At 48.7% G+C, this 21,584-nt stretch overlaps 1 protein-coding gene across 2 annotated transcripts; it reads left to right on the top strand.

Moving 5' to 3' along the window:
• The first annotated feature begins 96 nt into the window (after positions 1-96).
• Gpr55 (G protein-coupled receptor 55) lies at positions 97-15,023 on the top strand. 2 transcript variants are annotated; one of them, XM_047547056.1, is made up of 2 exons: positions 97-178; positions 14,051-15,023. In XM_047547056.1, the coding sequence occupies exons 1-2, from the start codon at positions 136-138 to the stop codon at positions 15,016-15,018; spliced, it is 1,011 nt and encodes a 336-aa protein (XP_047403012.1). In that variant the 5' UTR covers positions 97-135; the 3' UTR covers positions 15,019-15,023. The 2 variants fall into 2 exon arrangements, with proteins under 2 accessions (XP_047403012.1, XP_047403013.1); XM_047547057.1 differs by lacking the exon at positions 97-178 and adding an exon at positions 4,071-4,139.
• The last annotated feature ends 6,561 nt before the right edge of the window (positions 15,024-21,584 follow it).

The following is a 21,584-nucleotide window of genomic DNA, read 5'->3' as shown; positions in this document are numbered from 1 at the left end:
TCCACCACACAGGCTGAGCTGGAGCCACTTGGAGCCTTTGGCCCCACCCCCTCCTCTCGCCCCCGAGGAAGTTCAGAACCAGAGAGGGGAAGTGGCTCTGCCCAGAGCAGACAGGTAGCCGGGTCTGGAGGAGAAATGACGTCTTGCAGCCCACTCAGCTGCACTGGACCACCCACAGGTAACAGCTTCTGGGCCACTTGGGAAACTGAGGCATCAAGCTCTGACCTGACCTGGCTCTCATGGACCACAGGGAGACTTTCCTGGGGTCAGTGGGCCCTTGTGGGCCTATGCTCAGCCCACACTTGCCCTGGCTCAGTGGGCCGCCCCGGGTGGCAGGACGGTGGCAGACCTCGGGCACACTCCACGACAGCAGAAGAAGCAGGCAGACCTGGTTTGTCCCCGATAATGGATGACATTTTCCTACAAACCCTCAACTTCCTCCTGATCTGAGTCAGGGTTGCAGCATCTTGTTGGGGTGAGGACACTGCCCCGCAGGCAGCCTGGGAACCTCCCCAGCAGACTGGGCTAGCGAGCCGCCCCCTCCATGGGGCCAACCCTGACCGGCTGCCTGCTCCCCAAGGTCTTGTTGGGAAATCATCGAGTGCCCGAGACTTTGTATTCTCAGGAATTATCCTGCTACCTCTGAGCACGGTACTTGTGGCGTGCCAGGGCCCTGCGTGGGAGCCCAAGACCAGCCACATACCAGTTGTATCATTTCCCTAGCCTCAGTTTACCTCTCAGGGGAATGGGACAATATTGGTTTCTTCCTCATAGGGCTCTTGAGCAAAATAAATGATTGGGACTGCTAGTCCCCTGCAAGCACCTGGTCAGCTCTGGCTACTATCATACAACTGGGTTGCTCTTTTATTATTATTATTATTATTATTATTATTATTATTATTTACAGAGCTGGGGATTGGACCCAGGGCCTCAGGCATACTAGAGCAAGTGCTGTACCACTGAGCTATGTTCCCAGCCCTAACTGGGTTGTTCTTGAACTCTAACTCTTGAAGAGGCTGGGAGGCAAAAACTAGCAGCATTTAAAACCATGGAGTTCTAGATTCTTTCCTGAGCATGAGATCAGGAAAGAATGTCTGCTGAACTGTCTTGGGTTGGGCTTTGCGCTGCTCAGGGTGGTGCCGAGGGGGAACGGGTGTGCAAAGCACTCCCTACGGCACCCTGGGAGGCTCAGCTCTGCTCCGGTTCTGAGCAGCCATCCTTGCCCCTAGGGTGCACCTGTCACCTGGCTGCAGCCCATCGGGCCCTCCCTCCCTCCTTCCGCTTCTTCCTTTCATATTCTTTTTCTCTTTCACTCAGTAAGACCTTCTGGAGGACCAGTTTTCAAGACACTTGGTGATATAAAAGGGAAGGAGCCATGGTTCATGTCCCGGGGTTGAGACTGGAGAGCGGGGACACACCCTGTAGTACAGAGATGACTCCAGTGGTCCCCACTTGGCTACCATGGGTAAATCATATGGGATGATGCGGGTGGATCAGGGTGTGGGCGTTGGAAGGAAGGGGTGGGATTTTTAGCAGTGGAGGAGAGTCCGAGACGAAAGAGGAGGAGGCTAGTGGGGCCAGCTCACAACAGAGCGAGGAGGGGCCTGGGGCCTGGACAGCAGGGTGCTCCCGTTGGTGCTGGTGGGGGCCCGCACGAGGGCTGCGGAAGGAGAGACCAGAATATGAGTTCTAGCTGACCTTCAGCATCTCTGAGCTTCATCTCTATAAAATGGCCTTCCAGGAGTGTCCCCTGTCCCTTCTGGGGAGCACTTAGAACAGAGCTGGACCCCTCTACTCTCCTAGCCCCACTCCAAACCCACCAAACTCCAGAACAGTCCTGGCACCACGGAGATTCTGTCTGTGTGCTCTGTTCTTGCATCATGGTCCCCAACTCTGAAGCCCACGTGGGCGGATGAATTATTCCCACCAAGGTGATGGTGGCAGATAACTGCATTCAGCTTAGAGTTTTGCTCCAGCTATGGTATTCCACCCTGCAAACCTGAGGACACTCGGATTCTGGGCAAGGAAACTGGGTTGGGGTAGTATGAATCTGGGAGAATGTTCCAGGGCCCCTTCAAGATGTATCCCTGAGGTAGCGCCAGCTCCCAGGGTCTCGTGGCTCAGAGCAGACACTGCACAGATGAGGGCTTTGCAGCCACGGGAGAGAAGGGGACACTCTTTTGATCTACTTGTAGGAAATCCAGGCCACTGGAGGAAGCAAGGTGGAGCTTGTGTGGAGCCACAGAGCTGGGTTTCGGTGCCCCAGCTGTGCAGACACAGGCTCAGGGCTTCAGGTGGGAAACCATATCCTGGAAGTTGTGGGCAGGTGGGGGCACCATAGGGCACAGGGGCCGCAGGAAATCAATGGTCCAGAATGTGGCAGAGTTTGTGGGTCAGAGCCAGCATGTGGAGGCCAGCAACAGCTGACCGGGGCTGAGCAGGACCTTGTGAATAGGAGAGTAGACGTGAAGCTCTGCCACCTCAGGGAGCTGGGGCTGGGAGGGGGACGGAGGCCCTGAACCCCTGACCCAGACCCTTTCACACATTGGGGTGCCTTCTCTCCTTTTCATCGAGCATTGGAAAAAGTAGTATACTGAAAGAAGATTCCATTTCGGGGCTAAAAGCAGATGGCACAGCACTCTCCAGTAAGACCTGCTGTATGTGTGGAGTCCTGGACAACATTCTAATGAGCACGCCTCCTGCTGCCTTTGCCTGTCATACCTCTGGTGACAGAGAGCTTTCTGCAGCACCCGGAACCCACTCTTTTTATGGTCCCATGAAGTCTCACTGTGGAGCACGTCCTGGGTGTTGGGGGACATACTGTGTGTTTCCCTCTACAGATTCGGAGCCCCTTCCTCTCTGCATCTTCCCCTGCTCATGGCTCTCAGGTCCCTCCATAGGCAGTCCCCGCAAGCAGCCAGCCTTGGGTCTCAGGGGGATGCGAGCCCCATAAGGCCACAGCAGCCTCTGTTCCTCTTCCAAAGTCTCCAGTGTAGCCTTGGTTCACCTCAGCTCTCACTTTCCTGTTCACAGGGAAAAAAACCGCTTAGAAACTCCCATGTATTATTACAGCTAGAGCTGCATTCATGTTTCGTGTGTAGACATTTGTTCCTTCCCAACATCTCAGCAAGGCGCTTCTGATTTTCTCTCTACCGCACGTTATTCAAGAGCATGGGTGGGCACAGGCCCAGAGGTGCCTATTACACGTTGGTAGTGTCAAGGACCTGCGGCTGCACGGTGAGGACCATGGCGTTGCCGTCCGAGAACCGGGTGTGTAAAATCACCTTTGCCATTGACCCCTGGCCTGGCCCAGGAAGGGAATGGATTTTGTGGAACTCCTTTGGACACAGAGAGTATGCGTCCTGGGTTTGCAATTCTCGGGCTGGGCTGCTGGCTCTCCTTGTGACCGGGCTGCCCAGAGCTCCAATGTCTGTCTGTCTGTCTGCCGGTCTTTCACCAGAGCCAGCACTGACGTCACTTACTACAATAATTTTCCCATTTTTACTTAACTTCTTTTTGCATTTCTGACTTGTTTCTATCACGCTCTGCTTTGCCGTGCTCATGGGAACATGAATCGAGTGCTTTATGCTTTCGTTATTTATTACGATTTTTGCCATCCTGGTCTCCACTACCCTCTCAATATTAAAAAAATTCTGTTGTTATAGTCCCTTCTTTTCCAGCATGCTGTGGGCCTGATAAATCACAGAGTATTTGATCATTTAACTTGGTCTGTGCTTTTTGTTTTTTTCTGTTTCTTATCGACAAAAGAGGTTTGGATTTAAAAAAAAAATGCCTGGTCCTTTCTGAGGAGTTCATTAATATTAGAATCCTTTATAATATCTCTATGTGCGGGGGTTGTTCCTCTGCTTCCTATATTGAGACATTGTAGTTTTTTCACTTTCGGTTTCTTTTATATATTTTCTCTTCTTTTTGTTCCTTTAAAGTGGATAATATAATTTAATCTAAATATCCAATTTGAAAAAAATTAGACTTTTACGTTTATTTCCGTTAATAGCTTGCCGAACTTTGGGGGTGTGTATTTTAGATGGCGTCCTTTACTTTCTCTCCCTCCCTTGTGGATGTGGCATTTGAAGTGTCTCTTGTGCTGTTCTTCACCCAGGATGGCGACCTGCGCACAGGTGAAACTCTTATTTTTTCATTGTTTTAAAAAATCCTGCCTGGGTTCGTGCTGCTGCTCGCTCTCTCTTGGTGGGACCTACTTTTTCACTTGACACATCCACTTCTCTCTTCACTTCATGCTTTGCTCCCAAATCCCTCGAAAGATAATACAGCTTAAGATGTTGGTCTTTGACCTGGTAAGATGAGGTGTCATCCACTGGGCAGGGGGTAGCTCAATTCATTTGTTTAAATTTTTAAAAATATTATTTTAGTTGTAGATGAACACAATACTTTAGTTATTTTTTATTTTTATGTGGTGCTGAGGACCAAACCTCAAATGTGCTAGGCAAGTGCTCTACCACTGAGCCACAACCCCAGCCCCCATTTCTTTTAATTTTGAGTAAACTTCACATCCCCTTTTGTTCCTTTGATATTTAAGAGAAAAATCAAAAGAGACGCTTAATCCACCCCCAGCATTTATTACAAATTTTAAAAAATCTTAAGTCATTTTCAGACTATCACAAATTATGATGTAACTAGAAACATGCACTTAAAAATTAAGAGCTAAAGATAAAAGATTTTAAAAACTACCACCATCTAACTGCTAGAATGCAGCACTTTTTGGCATATGGAAATTTTTTTTCTAGGTTTTTTTTTCCCCCTCTGCGTGGGTTTTTTAAAATCATAGTTGAAATCATTTTGAATGTGTAATTCTAGAGTTTGTGGGTTTTTTACATAACCTAGTCAGCATCAGCATAACAGAGAAACATTTTCCATTGAGTAGAATTACCCTAGTGAAACGCACTCTTGTTGGCATTTAAGGGTACTTGTGCATTTTTTGCTATTTGAAAAAAATGCCAAAGTGAATATATTTCTGTAACTAATTTTCCCTTCTTTTGCATAATTTACTTAAAGTCTTAAGAATTACTGGATGAAAGACTAATATGATTTTTATGGCTTATAATATAAGCTACCAAATCCCCAAAGTTGTGTACTAACTGGTACCCTTATCAGTTTATTTGTGACAGTTTCATGGAAACCTGGCCATAATCCTATTTGGTAAGCAAAAATATGTCTGGGTAAAACTTCTTCTGGGAACAGCGTCCATGGAGAGAGAACGTCATTTATCTAACATATTGGTTGCTTTTCATTTCCTCCGGTACATTATTTGATGTTAAAAAAATTTTTTTAACAAAGTAAAATTTTCTGTTTTTGTGGGGCCAGACCTGTCCTGTTCGTTTTCTGTTCCTTTTGCCTTTGATCATCCTAGGCTGACAAAGAACTTTCCCCTCATTGACTTTTATAAACAGGTTGCCTATTGAATTTTCATCTTTTTTTTTTTTTAAGGTTTGCTTTTTGAAATGTAAAATCCTCAAAGAATTTGAAATTTTTTCTATATGGTGTGAGGTTAGGATCATAATTTTTAACTGCAAAAAAATTTTTTTTTGGTACCGGGAAATTGAACCCAGGGGCACTCAACCACTGAACCACATCCCCAGTCCTTTTTTGTGTTTTATTTAGAGACAGTGTCTCCCTGAGTTGCTTAAGGTCTCCCTAAGTTGCTGAGGCTGGCTTTACACACATGATCCTCCTGCTTCAACCTCCTGAGCTGCTGGGATTACAGGCATATGCCACTGCACCCAGGGGACCCCAGAATTCTTCACTGAAAGTCTCAACATAATTTACCAAGGCTTCCTTTCCTTGTATATTATTAATTTTCTGGGGAATGCCTCATTTGTTTTCTTGTTTTGCTAAATACCATAATGCTTTGTTTGGAATTTCTGGGTCTTAGTAAGTGTCTGATTTCAACAAGAATGTCTTTCTTACTTGACTGTTAAATACAAAATTGTGGTAGTGTGAGCAAGTTACTCTTTATTATGTGTAAGAAGTACCTTTCTAGTCCTTCATGTAAATAACTGTGAATAACTTTGTTGACATAACCAGATGGTTTTTCATTTTTTGTTTTAATGAGGTTATACAAACCACTAATAGATTTCCTAATATTGAAACTATCTTACATTTCTATAGTAAATCTGATTTAGTTGTGATGATTTGTAAGTTCAATGTACTGAATTCTACCTGGTAGTATTTTACTTAGGATGGTTGCATATTATTCACATGTGCATTTGATCAATAGTTTTTCTCTTCTGTGTTACATGTGTTAAGTTTTGGCATTTGTGTAAGCTAGTTAGATGGAAGAAATTCATTAATACTATCTTATATTTTGAAATAGTTCAGAGAGTAAGAGAATTACACAGTGCTTAAAATTTTGCAGTAAGGGAGTCAGGGTAGACCATGTGATTGGCATGCATGAGACCCTGATTTCTATCCCCAGCACCAAAACAAAGAAAGCAAGCTACAGCCTGTTTTAAAAGTAACTATTTGCCAGGTGTGGGTGTACCCCTGTAATCCCAGGGGGTCTGGAGGCTGAGGCAGGAGGATTTCAAGTTCAAAGCCAGCCTTACCAACTTAGTGAGGCCCTAAGCAACTCAGTGAGACCCTGTCTCTAAATAAGATACAAAAAAGGACTGGGGACGTGGCTCAGTGGTTGAGCGCCCCTGGATTTACTCCCCAGTACCGCCCCCCCCCAAAAAAGAGAGTAATTCTTTGATAACATTCTCAGTGTCTTTCATGGTTTTGCTAATAAGGCTTCTTTTTGCATTAACTCTGCCTGAGTTGTGATAAACGGCTCCAAGTCACTGACTACATCAAGGTTTGGCAGGGGCCTGCCAGACCAGGATAGGACGTTTCTTACTATGTTTACTCCTCTTTCCATCTAAGCTCAGCCTCTTCAACCAATTTCAATTTCTCATCATTTGTGTCTTTATTCTTGGTCATAGCTGTTAGAGAAAAATGTATGGTTTAGTTGATTACTTATGTCCCCAAGGAACCACCCATCAAATTTACAGATTCTGATACTTCTATTTTCAATTCATTTATTTCTGTTTCTATCTCTGTAAGTTTTTTCCTGATTTCCCTACAGCTTTTTTTTTTTTTTTTTTTGTTCTCTCTCTCTCTTTTTTTCTAAATGCTCAAGTGGAATGCTTAATTCATTTATTTAGTTTTCTTTTTTTTTTTTTTTCCCAGAGAAGAAAAAAAAATTAAAACAATTAGGGAGATGTATGTATCTCTGAGAATAGTTTTGGCTGCATCCTGAGAATTTCTTGTTTAAACAACCAATCCAAAAATGTCTGTGTTCTTGATTACATCTCATGCAGTTTGTTTTCTAGTTCTCACTTTATACTTATTTATTTATGTGGCATTGGGGATTGAACCCAGGGGAAGCTCTACCACTGAGCTCTGCCCCCGACCAACCCCCACACACAACTTTTTTTTTCTTTTTGGTACCAGGGATTGAACTCGGGAGTGCTTTACACCGAGCCACATCCCCAGCCCTTTTTAAATATTTTATTTAGAGACAGGGTCTCGCTGAGTTGCCTAGGGCCTTGCTGAGTTGCAGAGGCTGGCTTTGAACTCACCATCCTCCTATCTTGGCCTCCCGAGCCACTGGGATTACAGGCAAGTGCCACTGCTCCCGGCTCACCCCAAAGTCTTTTGGAAACAGGGTCTTGCTAAGAATCTATGATTCTTGCCTTGAATCTATGATCCTCCTGCCTCAGCCTCCCAAGGAGCTGGGATGACATGCATGGACCACGAAGCCTAACCTACTTTATTTATTTTTAAATAATCAATTCTTTTTTTTTTTACTACCTAGGTTTTCGTGTCTGTGGTCAGAAAATATGGCCAACATAATTTCTGCCATTTTTTTAAAAAATGAGAGATTTTGGTTTTGCTGAACAGATAATAATTCATTTTGGCAACTGTTTCTTGGATACATGAGAGAAAAGCAAGTTACCTATTTGTTTAAAAAACAAACTCAAGAAGTATAAGTAAATGATATTAATTATATTATTTATGTAATCTAGTCTTAATTTGTATTTTGCCTACTTGATCTGTCTTTTCTACTTCATGTATCTTTGTCAGTGGTTTGAATTCTAACAGTTTTACTTTGCATACTTTTATACAGTGCCATCGATGCATAGATTTACTATACAGTATTGGTCTTCACGATTGTGTTTTCTTTTATTAATATAAAATAATCTTAATCCGATGAGTGAATTTATTCCTAAATCCTGCAGTGCTAGGTTTGCGTATGGCCACTTGAGGCTTGTTTTGGTTTGCTCTATCTTCGTGGGATTTTTACAGTGAACATTTGGGTGACGTTACATGTGCCCTTTATAAAGGTAGAGTTGAAATGTACTTCTTAATTGAATTGAGGCTGTTAGGAAAGTTTGAATTTTTAATGTTTGCTGTCATTTCTATGCTTGGTTTCTTTTTCAATTGTATTTACTTCTGTGCTGCATAGGTCAGTGTTTTTGTTTGTTTCTTTCTCTCTTCAGTGACTTTGAAGATAGACACCCTATTTTTAACAGTCAGTGTTAGCTGGGTACAGTGGTGCCTGCTAGTAATCCTGCTACTCAGGAGACTGAGTCATGAGGATCCAAAGTTTGAGGCCAACCTGGCAACTTAGCGAGACCCTGTCTCAAAATTGAAAAAGAAAAAAAGTCAGTGGTTTCTGTAGGGTTTTTAAAAATGCTTACACTTATATTTTGGTAATTATCAAAATCAAAACCAAAACAAGTAAGTTCTGGTATTCTGTAGCACTGTGAGGTAATTCACGAGAACCCACCACCTGTGTTATGAGGATCTGGAAGAGAGCAGTGCCCAGGCTCCAAACAGGAAGAGACAAAAGAGGAAGGAAGGCTGTTTACCCGACAGGACCCGCGCACTCTGTGAGCACCAGCTGAAATACAGACCATGCCCTACAAATGTGCAGTCATTACGTGGAGGTCAGAAACAAGATCAAATTAGTTTTTAAAAGCTGGATATCAAGAAGTTTAAAAAATCCTCCAAACATGTGGCTACACAGCACAAGGGCAAATAAATAGGAAAAAACTAGGCATAGAAATTGCAACCATAAATATTAAAATTCAAGTTTTCTTTCCTAACGGTCTCAGTTCACATTAGAAATACAGTTCGCCCCTGCTTTTGTGCAGGGCACACTTAAACAACAGAGAAGTGTTCAATGTAGAAATCCCACAATGACAGAGCAAACGGGTCAAAACATAACTTTTGATTCCGTTTTATGGAATATTAGCAACAGAGCCGCTTGCTTTGCCAGGTGCTGTCCCTCCGCATCATTCCCACCTCCAGCCCAAGAGCACGTGTCCTTCCGTGTCAGGTCTCTAGGGTGTGACCCCCAGCGGAGGCTGGAGACCGAGGATCACACTGAACTCCGTGGTACTTTCTTCAGACACAGTGCATTGTGTCTCTTTCATCTTTTCTGTTTTTCCCTGCGGTTGTGTATTCATCCTAATCGAAGCCTCGCTCTATAGTTTCCTGCTCTCAGTGCTCAGTTCCAGGCTGTTCTGCCTCCATGTCTTCTTTCCACCTTCTCCATCCTTATTACCTCTTGGACGTCCGAAGCTTTGAGGCCACAACTACCTGAAAGTGGCTTTCTGTGCTCTTCAGTCCTGAGCAGCGACTGGGTTGGCAGCAGATTCTTGCATCCCGGTGTTCTCTCAGAACTCTTCTGGTGTCATTTTTCTGAGAGGCGTCCAGGAACACTGTCCACTCATGGATGTGGTGGGTTCTATATGAGTACCACTGGAAGATGGCAGCAGGACATCTGGGAGCGGCTCCTTCCATGAATCTGGCATGAAACCTGGCATCTCCGGGTTTCTATCTCATGTTCGGTTCAGCCCTACCCTACCTCTCAGGCCCCATGCTGCTGGTGACTAACAGTGGTCAGATCTCCCCTCCAGAGACCCTGCTGCTGGGAGCCCTGGAGAGAGACATGGCAGCTCAGCCCCTTCAGGGCCACTATGGTGTTGACAGAGTCCACACTTTCCTGCTCCCAGAGAGTGACGGAGCCCAGCAGAGGTGCTGGGCCTGGGTGATTCCTGCTCCCATGGGGGCGCCTCCAACAGGCAGCCATTGCTCAGGGATATCCCATAGCCTGGCCAAGACGTTCTCAGAGCTGCCCGTGGTCTCAGGTTCTCCCTACCTGGTCCTTCCTTCCCTGTCTCCTGCCACAGGGTCAGACTACAGGGGCCTGAATGCTCTTCCTCTCCACTCTGCTCTCCCTTTTAGCCTCTCACACCTCGTCCCCTAATCAGGCTCTTGGAGTCTAATAGCATCTTAGCGCCTGCTTCTTAGAGGACCTGGAGGGACGCAGCCACCCGCACTGCAGTGGACAGATTGGTTCGGAACCCTGGCTTGGCCAGAGCCGCCCCTGGCCACAGGCCCCAGGTCAGCGAGGACAGTCTTTACCAGCAGTCCTCTTGGAGAACGATGACTGTTTCATCTCGCTGCAGTCTGAGTGCATTTTTGCCCTTTTATCTTAGTCTAGCGAAGTTCCGGATTTTTTTTTTTAAAGAGATTCTTAGATGACTTCCTTTGACCTTCAGAGGGAATTCAGAGGATTAATATTTCAGATTCTCTGCTCGCTTTGCTATTAGCTGGAAGTATTTTTTCCAACCTAATTTCTTTTTGCCAGTCCACAGAATGAGTGCTTTCTCTGGCTTCAAAGATTACCATCCGAGAAGTTTCCATTTGAAGTCTGTCAGTAATTCAAATGTGACCTTTAGGATAGTCCTACTGGAAAACAGAGTGGGATTGTGTCTATTTCCCACACATACACCTGTTTCAGCCAACGAGGACAGGTCCCCGCATCCTGGATTGTAGCTTTCCACCAGACCAATTTCCCTCTGTATTTCTTTTCTTCCTAAGTTAGCCGTATTGAGAGTTTGAGTTGATATTTGAGCAGCACTGATTTTCTTCTTGGCTACTTAGGTTCTAGTCTTCCAACCACCCCCAATATGGTAGAGTCACCCATGGAGCTTCCAGAGAGTGACCAAAACAGAGGCCCTATGCTCTTTTTTTTTTTTTTTTTCCCCAATTTTGTTGAATTTCTTTTTTTCCCCGCCCCCTGCAGTCCTGGGGCTTGATCCCAGGGCCTTGTGCTTGCAAGGCAAGCACTCTACCAACTGAGGTATATCCCTAGCTCTTGTTGGATTTCTTTAAGCATAAACTTTTGCTTAATTTTGGTGGTTCTTGGTTTTCTGCTGTCTCTAATCTTGAAGATGACTTCTCTAAGGGACTTGCTCTTTGGTGTTGTGACATTGTTCATTTAGACCTGCTTTTCTCATCATTTAAACATTTATCCTGTGGGTTCCAAGCTATGCTAGCTGTTTTTTGAGGTAGACGCGTGGCTCTTTTGGCGTGTTTTGTCAAGAGGAAGCAGCCTGCTGGCTCGTGCTTGTCTCATCTTCCTCCAGCAGGAGTGGTCACCCAGGACCCGAGGTCAGGACCAGCTTTGTAGAGGTCCCGCTGCCCTCCCAGGATGTGCCACCTCATGCACTGAAGGGACCAAAGCTTTCATCACCGGGAGATGTTTTCCTGGATCTCTTGTGACATGAGTCCATAAGAAAAGCTCACACAGAGGAAAGCACAGACTCTTTGGAAAGTCACCGAATCAAGTAGTGTCTACTAAATGTTTAACACACAGTGCTCAATGGGGGACGTATCTTTGTATCTATAAATAGATGTGTACATGTCTATAGATATATATTTTTCCTTTTAATTAAAAGATAGAAAGGGTTTGGGAATGGTATTCTATACAGGAGCTTAAAAATATCTAGATCCTTTCTTTAAAAGGCTCCCAGGGAACTGTAGTTATGATAAGTAGTAGCAAAGGGGGGATCCTCATAGCATTCCCATATTTATCAACAACTGTGAGCCAGAAATAAGTCACAGGGATGTTTATTGTGGAATTTCTTGTTTCCCCATAAAGCACTAGGAAACCTAAGTGTTCGTTGATGTACTACTGGCTAAAGGAATTGTGGTTTATCCACACAATGGGAGGCAGCAAAGTTTCTAGGAAGAAAAGTTGGCTCATCTATACTGACGTGGAACAATTCCCAAGAAACCCTGTTAAGTAAAAAGGTGAAGGACAGAGCTTCAGGTATAATATTTTTGAAATTTTAACAATGTCCCCGTAGGTACGCATGGACTTGGAAAATGTCTAGGTAAAGCATGTGAGGAGCTGCTAACCATGGCTGACTCTAGCAATACAACCGAGGCCCTGGGTCACACTGGCTTTCCTCAGCATGCTCTTTTCACTGTTCCATTGTCTTTTTGGGTGCTTGGAACTCTTTTTCAATTAAAAAAAGAAACTAGTATAACAATAAAAGCTAAAAACAACGGTTGCCCAGTGAGGGTCACAGGTGCAGGGTCTCCAGTGTCAGGCTGTGTTGATGCCCCCGCCCTGACTCTTGGGATCCGGGCGCTGCCAGCCGGGAGGTCATGGAGGGTGGAGGAGGCACAATAAGCAAGGGCCACAGAGCAGGCCGAGGCTGCCGAGGCTGCTGAAGTGACTGAGGCACTGAAGCAGAGGCCCACTGTGATCCACCTTTCTACAAGGGCACCCTGGGCACTAGTGAACATGACCTGTCACATCAGTAGCTTGGCTTCACTTTGGGGGGGAGGGGGATGGAGGGAGGTGGGCAGAGGTGGCATGGAGGTGATGGTGGCAGGATTGGGACATATTTGAATTTTCTTCCCAGCAGCACTGATTCTGGATGCTGGACTCGGGTGCGGATCTGGTCCAGGGCCACCTGCCTTGGTGTTGACACCACAGTGGCACACCCCACACCCTCCCAAAGTGGCAGACTCATAAGTGGGAGCTGGCCGGGCCCACATCACCACACCAACAGCCCTGGTTCTCTTCTCCTGATCTTCAGCCGAGCTAAAGGCCTTCCTTGCCCCATGGATACCCCAGGCCCCCACTTGATTCCCTCTGGGAACATCCTTTCCTCCATGTTTCTCCATTTTCTGTCTGGTTTCTCTCTTTGGGGTAGTAAGAGGCGGAGGCAGCTCCAGACTTTGCATCTGCCTGACTTCTAATCCTGCAGAAAGACACCCAAGCAAGAGTTGTATTGCTTTTCATTGCCTTTGAATGAGTCAAACATCTGTCCCTGAACCAATGACAAACCAATTCTTGTGTCCAGAAGAATGTGATACGCTAAGACTATTCCTACAGCTGAGGGCGAAGTCAGCTCTGCTCAGTCGTTGGGAAAATGAGTGGGAGGGCACAGGGGGTAATATATGGAGAGGAGCTGAGTCCTGGAAGCAGCATTTGAATCTCCAATCAAGCTGCACCTGGATAGACCCCTACCCTCATTTGCAAGTTTTCCATTATGTGGGATTTTCTCTCTGTTTAAACCATATGGTCAGGGTTTGTATTGTTACTGCTTTCAACAGTTCTGATTGAAAAAAGGGAGAGATGTGTATGGACAGAAGGATTCCACTTTTGTAAAAGAAAATAGAGAAGGAGTCTGGAATGATATACAGATAACCCCCAGCTTGTGATGATTCGACTTAAGAGCCTTTGGCTTTGCGATGATGTGAAAGCGTACCCACACGGTTATTCTGGTTTTCGCTTTTAGTAGAGTATTCAGTAAATTGCATAAGATATTAAGCACTTTACTACAAAATGGGCTTTGTGCTAGATGACTTTTGCCAATGCCAGGCTAATGGATGTGTTCTTAACCTGTTTAAGACAGAATAGGCTAAACTATGGTGTTTGGTAGATTAGGCGTGTTAAAGGCATTTTCAACTCCTGATGAGTTCATTGGGACGTAACTCCATTCTAAGTCAATCTAATGCCATCTGAATGAAAAAGTAACAATGGCTTTACTGGGGCAGGGGGAGTAGAAGTCATTTTCTCTTCAGTGTTTTCTGATTGTGACTCAACGAGCGTGGATTGCTGTGTGATACAAGGGAAGTATTCATCATGCTCCACCAAGTCATTTGAGACCACCACTTGAGAGAGTGAGAGAACCCGTCTAACCTGCCCTTGGTGTTGCAGGCAAGAACATGAGCCGGCTGCGCACGAGTGAGAACTGTTCGTTCAGCGACGTGGATGAGCTGATGAAGACCCTGCAGCTGGTGGTCCACATCCCCACCTTCGTCCTAGGCCTGCTCCTCAACCTGCTAGCCATCCGAGGCTTCAGCACCTTCCTGAAGCAGAGGTGGCCAGGCTACGCGGCCACCTCCATCTACATGATCAACCTGGCTGTCTTTGACCTGCTTCTGGTGCTCTCGCTCCCATTCAAGATGGCCCTGGCGCACGTTCGGCCTCCCTCCTCCGCCTCCTGCACCCTGGTGGAGTGCCTCTACTTTGTCAGCATGTACGGGAGCGTCTTCACCATCTGCTTTATCAGCCTGGACAGGTTCCTGGCCATCCAGTACCCACTCCTGGTCAGCCACCTTCGGTCCCCAAGGAAGACATTGGGGATCTGCTGCACCATCTGGGTCCTGGTGTGGACTGGGAGCATCCCAATCTACAGCTTCCATGGGAAAGTGGAGAGGTACACGTGTTTCCACAACATGTCGGACGGTACCTGGAGTGCCAGGGTCTTCTTTCCACTCGAGGTGTTTGGCTTCCTCCTGCCCCTGGTCATCATGTGTTTCTGCTCCTCCAGGAGCATCCACATTCTGCTCGCTCGTAAGGGCCACACCCAGGACTGGGTCCAACAGAGGGCCTGCATCTGGACCATTGCGGCCAGCCTGGCGGTCTTTGTGGTCTCCTTTCTCCCAGTCCACCTGGGATTCTTCCTGCAGTTCCTGGTGAGGAACGGCTTTATTGTGGAGTGCAGAGCCAAGCAGAGCATCAGCTTGTTCTTGCAATTGTCCATGTGTTTCTCCAACGTCAACTGCTGCCTTGATGTTTTCTGTTACTATTTTGTCATCAAAGAATTCCGCACGAACATTATGGCCCATCAGCCTTCTAGGGTCCAGGTGGTTCGCCAGGACCCCATGATTACCAGAGGCTAAGGGAAGGCAACCTAGCTCTAAGGAAAGAAATCCCAATGCCTAGTTCTTGTAAGGGACATCCCTTTCCAGTTGGTGTCCTTCCCCTTTGATGCTTGTTGGACACCGTCTTTGCTTTTCATACCCCATAATGTCCAGCTTGGTGGACATTGTCCCATATGATGAAGAACCTAAGCACTAGGTGGATTCTTCATTCTAAGTTCAAATAGCATGAGGCAGAAGAATTGAAAAGAATGCATTGAAAAAAAGTTGTTTCTCAACTCTCTCATCCTTCTGTTCAACCAGAAGATTCTAGAAAGGATGAGAGAGAAGGCAAGAAGAGTTAGGGAGGAAGGTGACTTGAGCAGAGAGGGAGTGGCAGGGAAGCATCAAGCCCCTTTTCAGTTTGAGGACCCCAGAATGGAGTGTACCCACACCTCCCAGTCTCTTCTGGAGCTCTACTGGAAATAACACAGAGAGAGACAGTGTCAAACAGGAGTGTCTCGGCTGGGCAGATATTCGTGGATAGTGCTGCTTCCTCAGGCCCTAGAAAAGCACAGCAGGCCAGCCGGGCCTCCCCGAGCCCATGGGAAGGCTGCAGAGGGCTGTGGGGGCCTCTGGACCAGGTCATGGGGAAGTGGCAGGTGCCTTGTGGAGACAGTGGGGACAAAGTGGAAAAGCATTAGTGATACCTGAGAGCCCTGAGGGTCAGCACATACCGGGGGAAGGAGGGAGACAGACCACGGGCTGGAAGTAGACGGCCCCTCTCCCATGGCCACTGGGGTGTCCACCACGTGTAGTGTTAGCACTGTTCTCAGGAGAGGGGACAACCTGCGGGAGGAGAGATCCCTGACATGACAAGCTTTTTACCTGTGGTAGAAACTTGGGAAGTTCATCCTTTGGCCTTGTTTGTAAAGACTGTGACAAAAGAGTGAGGAGGCGTTTGTCTTGCTCACCTGGGTCTTGGCTGGGCAGGGGGCACTGCCCAGGGAGCTCTCCCCCTCTGGTGGCTGGCAGGGATAAAGTGAATGAGGCAGGAATGGCGACCCATCTCTACCCACAGGCACAGGGCCGGGCCTTGAGAAGGGCAGCCAGGGGGCTGCCAGCATTTCCTGGAGGCGACTGTCAACAACTGATTCACCATGTGGATCCCTCCCTCGCTTCTCTAGCGCTCTAGAGGAGCACACGGTGACAGCTGAGCGCCTTCCAATGACTCAGCTGTTCCAGAGAGTGAAATGATTCGAAGGATAAATTGTGGGGTGGTTTTGCAAGACGGAAGGAGTGGGATGAGAAGCAACCCATGAGACAAAGTGAACAAGGAGACGGTCTTAGGAAGCGGCTGCGGGCAACTTGTAGGGCGGTGGCTTTAGCTGCCAAGCGGGGGTGGAGGGCCTGGGAGAGGGTGGTCCTACAGAAGGGGGGTGGGAGAGGAGGTGACTTGGATAAAACGGGGACCTGCCTACTGAGGAGGAGGAAGAGGGGGAGGCGCAGGAGGGGAGTGGTTGCCCAGGCTTGGAGCCATGGAGGGGAGTGGGGCGGGCAGGAGCTGCGGGGCAGGAAGGGTTGAGGGCAGAGCTGCTTCCTGTCTGAGGGTCCGTGTCTCCCACTCAACTGAGAGCCACTAAGGGCAGGAGCCTTCCACAGCAGCAACTGTGGCAGTGTTCTGGTGCTTTCTGTGGAGACTCCTTCTCGGAGGCTGGAGGGAAAGATGAGAAAGAAGGCGCGGAGGAAGGTGGAGTTGTGATGTCCCGAGGGCCAGAGACCAGCAGCCACGCCAGGGCTCTGCAGACCCAGAGGTGAGGCTGTGTCCCACCCAGCTGTCCCAAGCCCGGGACACTCCTCTTCCTCTCCCTGCTGTGGGCCGCATGTCCCATGGCCATTGTGGACAGAGTGGGAGAGCCAGGTTGTCATATACAGCAGGACATTAGTGCGGGGGCTGGGAATGCTGCGGTGAGCTGGTGGTGGCCGTCTTGGGCACATGTGTCTACCCTTGTGCCTAGGGCCAGACTGGCTTCCCAAGAGAGAAGTCCCGACCATCCCCTGCATCGTCCCTGTTGATGTTCAAACCTAAATCTTGTCCATGTTGTCGCATGACTGTCCATGACAGGGAGGGCTGGCGACCTCTGAAAAGAGAGTCATCGAGAAGGGAGGGGTCTAATCATGTATAATTACATAAGCTGCGTCGCTGTAAGGGGTGTGTCCTTGGAGTGGTCCAGCAGTTTCAGGTTGATGGGATGACCCTGAACTGAAGGTGGGCCTTGGGACCCCTAACCCATCCCCAACCAGTGTGGAGGGCAGAGAAAGTCTCCTCCTCTTCCCCAAGGGGACTCCTCCCGGCCCCAGGGGCTGTGGGTTGGGCACGGGTCCAGTGCTACAGCATGTGGCTGCTCTGAGGAGAGTCCATACTCTGGGCCCCAGTAGCCACAGTCCTCTTGGCCCACATCAGTACCGGCCCAGCAGCACAGAAGGGTGAAGGGATTGCATGAGGGTCAGGGTGAGGCTCAGGGGAGCAGTGAGCGGGGAGCCCAGAACTCGGCTGTGGGAAAGGCTGATTCCTGCTCCTGGAGCGGTGTCGGCTCGAGGGTATGGTCTGGCCATGAACGTGACCTTGTTGGTACTCCTAGCCTGGAATCACCTGAGACATACCTGCTACACGTACCTCTGTGAAACCAGCACGATGAATTGGAAAAACAATTTGATTAATCTGATTTGCCAAATAAATAGATTTGTACAATGCAGTGTGACCTTGTCTTGGGCTACACTTTCTGGCTCCAGGGAACAGCTGGCCCTTCATGGCTCCTGCCAGGAGACCCAATAACCTTGGTCCCTTCAGTAGCCACTTGAACACTAGATACGAAGCTGCAAGGAGCCGGCCCTCAGGCCTGCCTCAGCAGCACAGCCAGGCCTGTCCCAAGTGGCCAGGAGCCCAAACCAGCAGGCCCCGTGGCAGCTTCCTGCAACCATTTGGATGCCTGGTTCTGTGTGTTACCAAGTGGGCTGCACAGACCCCACACACCTGGCCCTGGTCCACCCCACCTGCTCCCATCTTGTTCCATTGCCATGACACAGAAGCTGCCTCCACAGGCCCTGGAACCTCTGCATACATGGGACTCCCAGCACAAGAGGCCTGCTGGTCACTAAGGGGCAGCAGACAGGGCCAGTCTCCGTATGTCCTCCACTAGTGACCTTTCCTTCTCTAGTCTCCTATGGGGTGAACCTGACTCAGGTCAGACCTGAGTTCTCTTCGCAGAGGCTCACTGCCCACCTGCAGAGAGCTGCTCATGTGATCACTGGTCTGGGCCACCTCTTTCTCCTGTGTCCCCCACAATTCTGAGCCCAGCCCAGCCATGGCCTGGGGCCGAGGACTGACCAGGGACATTCTTACTCTTTGACAGTCATTTGCTGTTAACCTGGGAGTCACCTCACATGGGGGTCATGTCCTCGGGGCAGTGACTCCTCTTGGCTCCCATTGACTTGGAGAAAGCCAGTCCACAAGCTGAATTGTCAACTCTGTTCTCCTTGAATTACCTCTCTGGGGACCGAATGAAGCTGAAAGTCACTATATTAATGGGATGTAGCTTGTCTGGGACACTAAGAGCATCCGCATGTGAGATTCTACCCTAGTCGCACCTCATAGCAAGTTGTCATAAATGGACAGCATTTGTGGGGTGGAGGGTGTGGCTCAGCGGTGGAGTACTTGCTGAGCATGAGTGAGGACCTGGGTTTGATCCTCCGCACAGCAAATAAAGAAAAAGAGAAAGAAAGTAATTGCAAAGAGGCTCGAAATGACTGAGACCTGGTAGGTAACTCCAGAGACTCACAGGGATTGAAGAGGTTTGGTTAATGGATCAGCAAGAACTAAACAGGCAAGTCGTGCATGCTGATGTGACAAGTGACCAGGCAGGGACAGAGACATCCCCACCTGCCGCATGCCTCTCCCCTCACCCCAGAGAGGGTGCTGTGCTGTAGACAGTGGCCTGCCAGGGCCCCAGAGAGGCTGGCTGGCCGCCGTGAGAACCTTACTCTGAGGAGGAGAGGGGACTCAAAGACACGCAAAGGTGGGGCTTTTTTTTGTGGGAGAGGGTTGCACCCTTGAAATTACCACACAGCATTTCTCACTTTTCCCACCAGCCCTGAACTTGCCGATGAGCCTGATTCAGGCCACTACTGGCATTTGAGAGCCGAGACTTTAGAGCAGAGGAGGTGGACCTGGGAGCTGGAGCCCAAGAATACAACACGTCCCTTGTCCCTGTTTCCAGTTCAACCCAAGTTCCCTCCAGCCAGGAGCCAGCTCAGTGCTGCCAGAGGGCCTTGAGCTGAGCCATCAGCACTTTGAAGTCTCAGAGATCAGAAGCACTGTCACTTCAAAGCGACCTCAGAGGAGGGACCACTGAGCTCCCCTTTGAGGCCTCAGGCAGCTCCTTTGTTCTGGGGCTGTCACCTGAGTGAGTGGAACCAAAACAGCCCCTGCAGGGGAAACCCCCGTCTCCGCAGGGCATGGCAGTCACGCAAAGGTTATTTAGGGGGATCTGCAAAGTGTCCTGGTGGGAAGCCCCTCTTCTGAGGACGGCTTTGGACCCTACATCTGTGCTGATGAGGTGCACACACACACTCATGCATGTTTCTTATTTGAGTGGTGTCTTGTGAAAGATTGAAATCAGAAGTGACAAAAAATTTAGGAGAGATATGTAGGAACTGGACCAGACCTGGCGAAATGCAAGTGATCCAAAGAACTGATTCTCCCAGAACATTTCAGGCACACTGGCCCAGGCAGAGAGGAGCTATTGAGTTTACCTGGCATATGTGAGACTGTGGGTTCGATTCCCAGCAGCTGAACAAACAAACAAACAAACAAATAAATGTCTAGTGACCCAATGATCCTGGTACAGGCCCAGGGCCAAGGTGGGGTTTCCTGAAGGGCTGTGGAGGGGCCTCAAGACAGTGGACCTGGGATGGTTGAGGAAGACCCAAGAGGACTGGCCTTAGGGTAGGGTGTGTGTATGGGGTTTGACTCCAGTAGCTCCTGGTAGGCCCACCCCCAAGATGGGCCAGATGTTGGGGCACCGGACTCTGGGCTTGGCCCTCTCCCACACTGGAACGAGCTCTGCTATCCTTTTCCTAAATCTTCAAGGGGCACCTGGGGCTCAGCTTTCACCCAGGGGACTCGGGTGTGCACTGCAGAGAGGAGTGTGGTGCAGATGCCAACCAGAGGCACCTGAGGGCCTTCCCGCAGCTCCTGGGCAGGGGACCCAGGAATACTTGGGGAAGGGAACTGAGCAGAAAACAACTTCCTGCATGAAGCACGGACAGCAGGTCAACATTCCTTGAGTATTAAAGAAACTGACTCCAGAGTCAGGAAAGTTTAAGTCACCTGGACAAAACAGATGAAACTTGATGGTTAATAGAGCTGGAAACTGTTGATATTTCACACTGCAAAAAAAATCCACATACGGCAGGTGCGGTGTCTCGGTCTGCTTGGGGTTGCCGTAACAAAATGCTACAGACTGGGTGGCTTCAAGAGCATTTTCTTAAAAAAATTTGAACTTGAGTTCTAAGTTCAAGGTCTGGCATGGTTCTCTCTGGTGAAGACTCTCCTCCCGGCTTGCGGATGGCTGCCTCCTCACATGGCAGAGAAAATGAGCTCTCTGGTATCTTGCAGAAGGGCACTAATCCTACTGGATCAGACCCTACTCTTATGACCCTATTGTACCTTAGTTGTCTGCTAAAAGCCTTGGGGGTTAGGGCTTTGGCCTGTAGATTTTGTTGGGCACAATTCAGAACATAGCATGTGGCTTTTACTCTGTGACTTGGAGTAGAAGAAATGTCATGCTTTTAAAATTTCCTCAGAGGAATGTAACCTGCCCTGAGCTCACGTGGCTTTGCTGCGTTATCCCAGCTTGCTCCATCAGAGCTGGGCTCCCTCTCGCTCCCAGGATCCTGCACAAGTCCTATTGGGAAAGATCCCCATTTGTAGGGACCCGGGTGCCCACTGACCAGGCCCTCCAATGAAGGCATCCACAACACCGGGACACAGGCTCCTCCCGTGGCCCGCAGCCCTCTGAGCTCAGTGCTTCCTCTCCGTCAAGCCCGAGTCCTCCCTGGCCGAGTGCTTACCTTGGCTTTTCCTGGGAACCACAACAGCCCTGTCCTTCCCACGCACAGGGCGCTCCAGCGCTCTGACCCACCTTGCAGTCTCCCGCCTCCCTGGCCCACCGCCACACTCTCCCTGCGAATCCGGCTGCGCTTTCTCCATCTGGCCTCCTTCTGGACTCAGAAACCAAGCTTCCTTCACAGGCAGGAGGAGAAAGAGATGCTGAAATCAGCCAGACCCCTCTGGCCAGCAGACCCCTTACGCATGGTCCTCGTTGCAGGATCCCTGCTCTGGGCAGAGGAGCAAGGAGGACCACCGTGCCAGCGTCAGCCTGCGAGGGCAGCCCTGGCACCTCCAGGTCAACTCAACCGGCTTTGTATTTCCTGGACAAATGCCATGTGTTCCTCCTGTGTGGTTCACAGCCCTCCGAGAGACCAGTGGCTTCCTCGGAAGGGAAGAACAGGATGGTCACAAACCCACACCTGCCGCAGTCCCCGGC

This window comes from Sciurus carolinensis, chromosome 3 (genome assembly GCF_902686445.1).
Source record: "Sciurus carolinensis chromosome 3, mSciCar1.2, whole genome shotgun sequence".
NCBI classification, from domain to species: domain Eukaryota; kingdom Metazoa; phylum Chordata; class Mammalia; order Rodentia; family Sciuridae; genus Sciurus; species Sciurus carolinensis.
The sequence above is the reverse complement of the archived record's forward strand: the minus strand, read 5'-3'. Positions and strand labels throughout refer to the sequence as shown.